Here is a 9533-nt window from a genome sequence, read left to right as displayed (position 1 = left end):
AGAAAGCCTTTCGAGTCTCTTGGGAAAACGATACTTGGCCTTACCATTTATATTACTTGTACAATTTGGTACACTTGCCAATTTGTCAACATGCACTGTTTACAGGGAATCATGAATGGTATTGACTTAATCTTGATAATTGATTGAATTGCATGTGTATGTCATATGATCAAGGCCATGCTTGGAAAGCCCTTACTAAGCCAAATTTTCACCCAAAGAATTGTAAATGATATACCCTTTTTGAACCTTGACCTTGAACAGTATAAAAACCCTTGATTGAATTGATTTACCTTGAGTTAGGGTTGAGAATAATTATATGTGTTGAAAAGGTTCAAGTTTGGGGTTGAATGGGGAAAGTGAAAGGCAAAATAAAAAGGAAAGCATTGAGTTCAAAAGATGAAAAAAGAAAAATGCATGTGAAAAGAAAAGAAAAGAAGAAAGAGAAAAAACATGTAAAGTGAACTCAATGTAAAATGAAAAAGGGAAAAAGTTGGGAATGAGTGAGATTGGTTAAAAAGAGAGTGTGCTTGAACTTTGAATAATAATTTAAACTCTCTTAACTCAAGGATTTTGTATTCCAGAAAAACCAATTTTTCTTGTTAGCCCAGCCATAATACAAGCTTTGGAAAAAGTCCTTGTGATGACATGTGCATGTGAAAGATGTTGATTGTTTTAGATGAATGACAATATTGTTTTATGTGACATGTGAACAGTAGAGAGTAGAGTGACCTCCTTAAACACTTGAGTGATTGAGTGAAACACTTGCTTGGTGAGAATTGTTAAATCCATGTTTACATCCATGTTTAGTTTATTGACTATTCATGAAACAAAACATCTGTTAAAAAAAAGATTGATTATGTGAACTAATTTGAATTGAAAGCATGCATGCATCTTTGTAGGATTCCACTGAAATTTAAAATTGTATAATAACTTGTCATGAGAAAAAGGAGTTTTGAAAGTGTGAATTATTTGATGAAAAAGTGGAAAGCCAAGTTTTATCTTGTTCGCTTGAGGACAAGCAAAGTTCTAAGTTTGGGGTTGTGATAACGGTCTAAAAACCGTTATTTTCATGCTTAAATTTGATAGAAAAACACCCTTTATGGCTTAGAATGAGCTTTAAATCAAGTAAAACACTTAGTTGAGTCTCTTGAGAGTCAAAAGTTGGTTTTAGCGATATTATGCTTGTTTTGCATTGTTTTGCAGGGTTTTTAGATGAAATAAAGATGAAAGTGAAGTAAGGTGAACTTAGACCCATGAAAGAAGGAGAAAAATGATGAAAAGAAGGGTCAACCAAGCCGCTGAGCGCCAGAATGGTCCGCTAAGCGCTCAGAGCGATTAAAGGGAAACCGCTTAGCGGCAAAACTGACCGCTGAGCGGTCAGAGCAACTAGAGGCAAACCGCTAAGCGGTCAAATTAGGCGCCTGGGTAGCTGTTTGTTTTTTTAGCTAGATTTTGTAAATCTTTCTGTTATCTATCTGTTATCTTTTTGTGCTTATATATAGCCCCAATGCGAATTAGATAGGGATTCTTTTGGTAGAGAGAACGTCCAGAGCTATTCCACACATCTTGGAGGAGGTTCTTTGGATGCTTAGGCTCTATTCAACCAAGTTTAGGGTTATCTCTTTCATTCTTTCATTATTTTCATCTAGTTTCACCATGATTATGGTGAACTAAACCCTTTGTTGTTGGGGAACAATGTAATCTTTTGAAACTCTCATATATTGAAATTCTTATTTATCTCATATGCTTGTCATATACTTATTTATCAATTGTTGGGTTCTCATCTGTGCTCAATGCTTTTATTGTTTAACTCATTCAGTAAAAGATGTTTGTCTTTATCGATATGGGGACGTACGGTAATGTCATGAACTGGTGGGAAATTCCTTGATTATGCCAATATCGCCTAGGGATAGGGGTAGGACGGTCAATTATAATTGCTTCAGATCGCATTGCATTATTGGTTACTAGGGGAGGCTAAGGGATAGCAAGCCGGTAATTAGTAATAGGCTCTTTTCACCAAGGGATTGGGTTAAGGGTAATTAAGAAAGTATGCATGGCAATTAGATAAATAAGTGAATTAAATAAGAAAAGTAGATATATGAGAGTGAATAAGATGAAATTGTGAACCCCAACAACACCATTCATCCATAGTTTCTCAAAACCAATTGAATCAATTGCATTGCATGTTTATTTTTGTTCTTTGCATATAACCACCAAATTAATTCTCTTTTCTCAAGTCTTACGCGATTAGGTTACATGAAAGTTAAGGCCTAAGAGTCCTTTGGTAAAACGATACTCGGACTTACCCATTTATATTACTTGATAACGATCTGGTACACTTTCCAAGGACTTAACAAACACCTCAAACCAGAAATGCAAGTTTCAACTAATTTTAAAACAGCTTATGATCAACATACAACATATGAGTTATGTTACAGTTAACACAGCTTATCAATACCAAAGAAACTTGTTCGAAGCTACAGAATCAAAAGAATTTGGACAACACAGATTGAATCGATCCAATTCAAAAATCAATGTTTCTATGCAAGAATTTAGACTGGAAAAACAGTGTGTAATGCATTTAGCTCCAATGATCAAGCTGGACATGATGCCTTTGCTTTTCATGATCAACATATAGATATAACACACTAGACTCAATAAAAAATTGAAAGAACACACAGTTGAACAGAATCAAACACTTACGGACAGAGTAAAACAGCAAAGTTATGCACATGACCATGACAGAAACGGAAATTGAAATTGAAGGATGAATGATGAAAAAAACGAATGAACTGCATCGATTAAAATGAAGTAGAAACACAATAAAACAGTGAGCGAAAACAAATATTAGCTCAAACATAGATTCAAATCAAAAAAGCAATGGAACAATGACAGCAAAGAACAAAACAACACGACAGAAAGAAAAATGGAAAGAAAGAGCATTTAACTCTTGAAGAATCGCGTGGACGTGCTAGCTCTTGATGTTAAATGATGGAAGCGACTCCAATCTTCAACAATGAGTAGCTTCTCGAACCAGAATGTGGCAGCGGAATGATGAACTGGTTGATGGAAGATGATGCACGGAAGGTATTTATGATATTGTCTTGTGGTGTTTGGATGAGTGTGGAGATAGAATTCTAGCTCAACAGGCTTTCCAAAGGGGAAACAAGCTAGAGGAAGTGCAAGATAACAAGGCACAGGTTGAACTCGAGAGTTATGGCTGTATTTTCAGCAGCACGTCATTAACTAAACTCAAGTTGATTTTACAATGAGATGAAGCTCTCTTTTATAGGAGAAAATGAGCTATCAATCGTGCAGTAAAAGCTATTCTAAATGCTTATGGAAAACGTGATGGAAAACCAAAGGTAGCTTGCGTAGGAAGCTTGTCCAGTTGGCCATGTGCTCAATCTGAAACATGTGCTCAAGGAGGAAGATGAAGGTTGTTGTCTCGCTACCGCTGAGCGCCAGCTGCTCCACTTGGCCTGCTTTGTTCCCTTTGCTTAGTTAGCCTCTCAAGGTGTATAGGCATGGTTTCCAACTTTTATTAGTGACCTACAAAAAGAGATAAATGTATTTTAGGTAAAAAGAATCATGTTAAGACTTTAGAAAGAAAAGATTAAGTCTTTATTCAACTTCCCTTTCTTAGTCTTAGTGTGAAGTTGATACTTTTTTGGATGAAAAATTACTAAAGGGATTGTCATAAAAAACTTTCATATCCTATTGCAAAGTTTGTATTTTTCATAAATCTAAAATGTAAAATATATATATATATATATATATATATATATATATTAAAAATATTTATTTATTATAAATTTAAAAAAATATCCATCAATTTAAAGGAATCAACATTTTATTGTGGATTTTTTCAAATGACATTGTCTTTACGAAAATCTCGTTCTCTCACTCGAGTAATAAAGAGGCCACACAACAAGGTATCATGATTCTATTAGAGAAAACAAAAGGAATATAAAAAGAAAACTTTCATATCCTATTGCAAAGTTTGTATTTTTCATAAATCTAAAATGTAATAATATATATATATATATATATATATATATTAAAAATATTAATTTATTATAAATTTAAAAATAACATAATGCGTATTGGAGGAGATGTGTGTACAATCAATTGGTAAAGGTAAAGAGAGGAAACATTACATCTTACATTACCTCGTAACGGCTACAAAAGTTCAATTTGAATCTCCCAACGGCTACCAAAATTTCAATTAAACCCTTTCGAATTCCCAATACACCATTCTCAAATATTGGGGTTTTGGTGGCATCGCTTTCTTCCTTAATCGCAACCTTACCTTTGACTTTGAGCAACAACAATGGATCTTCCTCCAGAAATCGATTGTTACATCAAGCAATCCATCGACCACATTGTGGGCCTTCCCGTATCGGATCAAACCCTCCTCACAAAGCTTCAAGCCTCTGAAGAGTTGCGGCGCCAACTCCGCCAGCAAAGCCTCTTCCTCCTCACCAAACTCAAGGAGAAAGACGATCTCATCGAACTCGCTAGAGTTTGTAATTTTTTCTGTTTTGCTTCCACGATAATTGTTTGTAATTAGTTGATTAATTTTTATTTTTTTATTTATGGATTGTTTTGTTTTGAGCAGAATGAGGCGACCATGAACGCCCAAGCGATGAAGAGATTCGTTGAGGAGAATCAGAAGTTGGCGGCGGAGTGTGAGAGACTGGTGGAGCAGTGCGTGAAATTGGAACGGGAGTGCGCCCTCTACGACCACGACAGGGAAGCGTTGATGGAGTTTGGGAACGAGGCTGATGAACGCGCGCAAGTGGTTCATGCTCGGGCTTGCGAATTGGAACGAGATTTGTGTCTGTTGGAGCGTCAATTGAACGAATACAAACACCAAAACGAGTCGGTATAGTTTTTCTTTTGTCTTTATTGTTTTATTTCTCATCTACGATTATTCCTAACGTCTGATTTACATGCTTTACAAAAGTAACTGAGACTTTTCCAAATTGGTAACGTGTGGAATGGTTTCTATGTACACTGTGATGTTTACATTAAGCGTAGATGAATTCAGTGCAGAAAAGGTTGTCCGAGTGTGTGGAGAGATTATTAGATGTTTTGTAATCACACGGTTCCTGAGTCTAGCTTAGTTGATTAAAGAGTGTGTGGGTTGTTGTGAACCAAGTTACTAAGACCATACTTGGTGGGCTCGCACCACCTAATAATTTTTGTATGTTGCAGGTGTGTGTGTGTGTTTAAATTTTTAGTTGAAATCATCCCTGGTTTCATCTGTAGATTTTGTTTGGTTTCTTATGCAAAAGCCAATGCGAACTGTTTGAGAGAATTATTGAATGAATATATGATGGGAAGGGGATTGAAACTTGTTTTGCAATTGTCAGTTTATTTACCGTCTAGGTACATGTGCTGAACTAGATTGATGTTTGAATTTGGTGGTGTTTCTATTAAGCTAAAGGAAAGAGGGCAGAAATTTGATATCATGGAAATTGAAATAATTTTCCATTGCTTGTGGCCGCAATATACCCTGTTTAAATAATCTGGAACACTCATTCAGTATATTGTACAATGGTGTTGCTGATTGCTAAGTTAAAAACCATATTACTGAACTTGGACTAGTTACTGGCAGATAGGCACGCTCACTTGTTTATAGTTTCTTTTAATGAATGATATTTTTACTTTCTATTGAAGGTTGATTCTTCTTCCAGAACACTCGATGAAGAAAAATTACTTGACTCGCTTTTGGCAACAGTTACTACTGCGGATGAGTCATCAACATTTGCATTCTTGAATTCAAATAGTGAAAATGATCAGTGTAAGAAGTTGCTGACAACCTGGAATTGGTGAGCCTTCTTTAGCTGTTATTTCATGTGCCAGCTAATTAACACATATGTGGGTTAAACCATAGTATTAGTATGGTTCCATGTTATCAATTCATACTTTTTATTATGGATTTGCTAGTTTGAAGCCATCAACACAGAGAGTTTTGGGTCTTGTTGCTGAAGTCAAATCTCTAGAAAATGATAAAGAAAATCTAAGGGTTAACCTTCACAGAGCTGAAGATGAGGTTATAATTTCTTTCGTGTACCTTTCCGATTTTCGGATTGTTAATGAACATAAGAAATAACTAAGTTGACTTGGTATACTATAGGTTAAATTATTGTTTGAGGAAAATAGCGTGTTGCGTAACGAGAATAAAAGATTGGCCAAGCGGTGCATGGAAAGGAGCCATAGCGGTTCTGATAGGAAACATGGCCATAGCCATACCGGCAGCGCATCTGTGAAGGTGATAGAGAACAGTCTTTCTTTGCTTATAATTGCTCTATTTGTTACCGTTTCCTCATAAAAAGATAACTATTTTTAGCAAAATAATGATTCTAAAAACATTTCCTGCAAAAGATTCAATTTTTCAAATCTACAACCTGAATCAAAAGAATGAAAAAGGTATTTTTCAAGTTTTTCATAAAAAAGAAGTTAATGTTCTTTCTATGATGGAAACAAACGTAAATTAGTTTATGTTTAATGATTAGCTCGGTCGTTGTAAAAATTTATATTCATCAACTATACGAATTTTAAAGTAAATATTATAGAAGTTAATCTGTTGATAATAAGATAACATAGTGTCATTTATGATAAGATTTATATTATGATTTATATTAACTATTATATAAAATACATAGTGTCATTTATGATAAGATAACAAGTGAAAAACTTATAAAAAGTATCCTTTTAAATCTCTGTACTTTTTGCCAAATTGAGGAATTTTTCATCTCTTAGTCTTGAGAAATATGTCAAATATAATTGTTAATAGATTATCTGTTGATGACTATAGAAATGGTCACTAATTCATTCATCATTATAAAGACAAAAACATGTAGCTCCAAAAACTTATTTTTTTCTTTGCATATAATATGAGAAGCACTTTTTTGTCTTAAAGATATGAAAAGTACTTAATAAATGGATGCTTCTTTATTAATTTGATTATTTTGGTTTTTGCAGTCAAACAAGAGAAATTCTAGTCGGAAGACAAGTAGCCCAATGAGAAGAAAGATTGATTTTGAAGATATAGACTCAGCAAGAACACCCTTGTCACCTTTGGGAAATAAACTCCCAGAATTGCAGCATGAATAAGAAAAGAAAGTGACTAATGTCTCATTAACAGACAGGCCTGACAGTTTCTTCAATTCAAAGTTCTGATAGGATTTTGGTTAGTCCATGCCATATTCTTAATGGTTGAACTGATGACATGTAACTTTCTGAATACTAGTCTAATTGTTAAAATGTATTTGCTATTCAATATTCAATTTTATTGGCATTCATGACTGAGAAAAAGTATAGTAAATAGAAGTACATAACAAAAATAAATACTGATGGCTTGAATATTTTTGTACATCGTCAAGTTTTTTGCCTTACAACGATGTGTATTCTTTCATTTGGTTTGTTAATATCTAATCACGAAGTAAACATAATCGTTACGATTGAGTCGAATTTATTCAGAATCACTAATTATAGTCCATATTATGAAAGAAAATAGGCTTAATACCTTAATGTGGTCTCAACTTGTGAAAAAACTGTACAATTAAATCCTTTTTGTCACGGCGTTAAATATTTAATGATCCAGCTGATAGCGTAGACTGATCTGTGCAACGTGGTTGTTGAGGGTTAATAACGTGGCTGCCTAAGGGTAAAGATGTCATTATAATTAAACTTAACGTGGCAGATGTTAAAAAATAAGAGGGGTTAGGGTTTGGTTTCCTCCCAATTGGTCTTTGAGGTTTGGGAAGTGTTTGGCGAGAAATAGGAATGGCTTTCCAAAGGTGTTCTTCGTTTTCGAAAATGGAAAACATTCTTCTCTGCTACCACCATTACAAGTCTACCAACGTTGCAACAACTAATTGTAAAGGACTACAACACATGGGAGGAAATAATTTCTCTAGATTCAGATCTAGCAAGACAATTTAGAAACCTGCATCCTCTTTACAATCAAGAAGACTGATTCCCCAAACTTGGTAGCGTCCAGATTGAAAGATGCGACTCGTTGAAAACAATCTTCATCATGGAAATTGTCTCAACCCTTTCAGAGTTGCTTGAGTTGACTGTAAGGGGTTGCGAAGAATGGGTGAAAATAATGTCCTTAGATTTAAAGCAAGCAAAATAATCTGCTCCTTCCAAACAAATTTGTTTCACCAAACTGCAGAAAATTGAAATTGAAAGTTGCAAAAGGCTTAAAACAATTTTCCTTAGAAACATTGTTACAAGCCTTCCGGAGTTGGAACAAATAGTTGTAAAGAACTACGATGAGTGGGAGGGCATAGTTTCTTCAGATTCAAAAGAAGAAAGACAATATAGATTCCTTTCTCCTTCTTCCTGAGAAGTTTGTTTTCCCAAATTGAGGAAGATTGAAGTTGAGAAATGCAACAAATTGAAAGCAATCTTTTCTATCCAAGAGTGTTCTTCCCAAGGGTGTTTTTAGTTGCTAGATAGTTCCTCCAAAATGCTTACCTTAAATTGCGATTTCTGCAACCCAAACCCTAACTCAAAAATTTTTAATATCTGTCACGTTATGAACTCTCAACAGCCACGTTGCACAAATTAGTCCACGCTGTCAACTGAATCGTTAAATATTTAATGCCGTGACCAAAAAAGATTTAATTGTATAATTTTTTCACAAGTTGGGACCACATTGAACTTTTAAAAAAAAGTAGGACGAACTTGAATTTTTCTCTCCTAATTAAGGACCAAAAGAGATATTAAGTCAAGAAAATATAATAAGAAGTGACAGCCGCAATATAATGCTGGATTCAAATAATCAAATTATTTTTTTATCATTTTTCCCTTTGCATTTCCCACAAAAATGGTATATTTTGTTTTCCTTTCAAGCAAGCAAGTTTCCCATTGCAGCACCAAACTGAGTTAGATCTATATAGCAGTTCACATAACTCAAGCATTATCACAACATATTCCTTGAAGTCTATATGTTAAGTTCAAATTAGATTATTCTCAAAAACAAGTTAGCTCTTCAAAGGCATTATTCCACAATGCATTTGTCAAGTAATAATAATACTTTATCTTTAATCCTTCAAATGAACAACTTTACAGATCATTGCTTATTTTCTTGCTTAATTAATATGTAATAAAACTCAAGGGAAACCAATTCCGTGGTCCTTTGTTCTCCACTGGCGAAATTGAAATCACTGTATTTTTCTTTAAAATTGCTTAGAACAAAACAAACGCCGTCTGTGGGGATCGAACCCACGACCACGTGGTTAAAAGCCACGCGCTCTACCACTGAGCTAAGACGGCAGTTTTATTTGCTGTAAAATTGAAATTGATAATTTTGTAATTGGCTGTAAACTAATATAGCTTTAAAACAGAAAGAAATTGACGCCCTTTGTGCTGCAGTAGTGTTACAGTTGATTCTTATTATTTCCTTTACCTAAGAATAAAATAAACCTTTCAACAGGATAGGTCATGTGAACTGGTCCGCTTGACAAAAGTATACAATGGGTCAAATATTTTAGTTTTTTTAGGTTTATTTT

The 9533-nt window shown here is 34.4% G+C and overlaps 1 protein-coding gene and 1 non-coding gene across 3 annotated transcripts; one reads left to right on the top strand and one right to left on the bottom strand.

Moving 5' to 3' along the window:
• The first annotated feature begins 4197 nt into the window (after positions 1 to 4197).
• LOC106754651 lies at positions 4198 to 7355 on the top strand. Of its 2 annotated transcripts, none has more exons than XM_014636700.2 (6): positions 4198 to 4525; positions 4622 to 4888; positions 5686 to 5837; positions 5956 to 6061; positions 6146 to 6280; positions 6994 to 7354. In XM_014636700.2, exons 1-6 carry the CDS (start codon positions 4334 to 4336, stop codon positions 7123 to 7125), a joined length of 984 nt encoding a protein of 327 aa, XP_014492186.1. In that variant the 5' UTR covers positions 4198 to 4333; the 3' UTR covers positions 7126 to 7354. The 2 variants fall into 2 exon arrangements, with proteins under 2 accessions (XP_014492186.1, XP_022633739.1); XM_022778018.1 differs by having other exon boundaries at positions 4418 to 4529; positions 6994 to 7355.
• Positions 7356 to 9225: 1870 nt separating this feature from the next.
• Positions 9226 to 9297, bottom strand: TRNAK-UUU. Its single transcript has one exon. It is a non-coding gene; the product is annotated as a tRNA-Lys (tRNA).
• Positions 9298 to 9533: the final 236 nt, after the last annotated feature.

Source organism: Vigna radiata, unplaced genomic scaffold (assembly GCF_000741045.1).
Source record: "Vigna radiata var. radiata cultivar VC1973A unplaced genomic scaffold, Vradiata_ver6 scaffold_327, whole genome shotgun sequence".
Classification (NCBI taxonomy): domain Eukaryota; kingdom Viridiplantae; phylum Streptophyta; class Magnoliopsida; order Fabales; family Fabaceae; genus Vigna; species Vigna radiata.
This window is presented reverse-complemented; position numbering and strand designations above follow the sequence as displayed.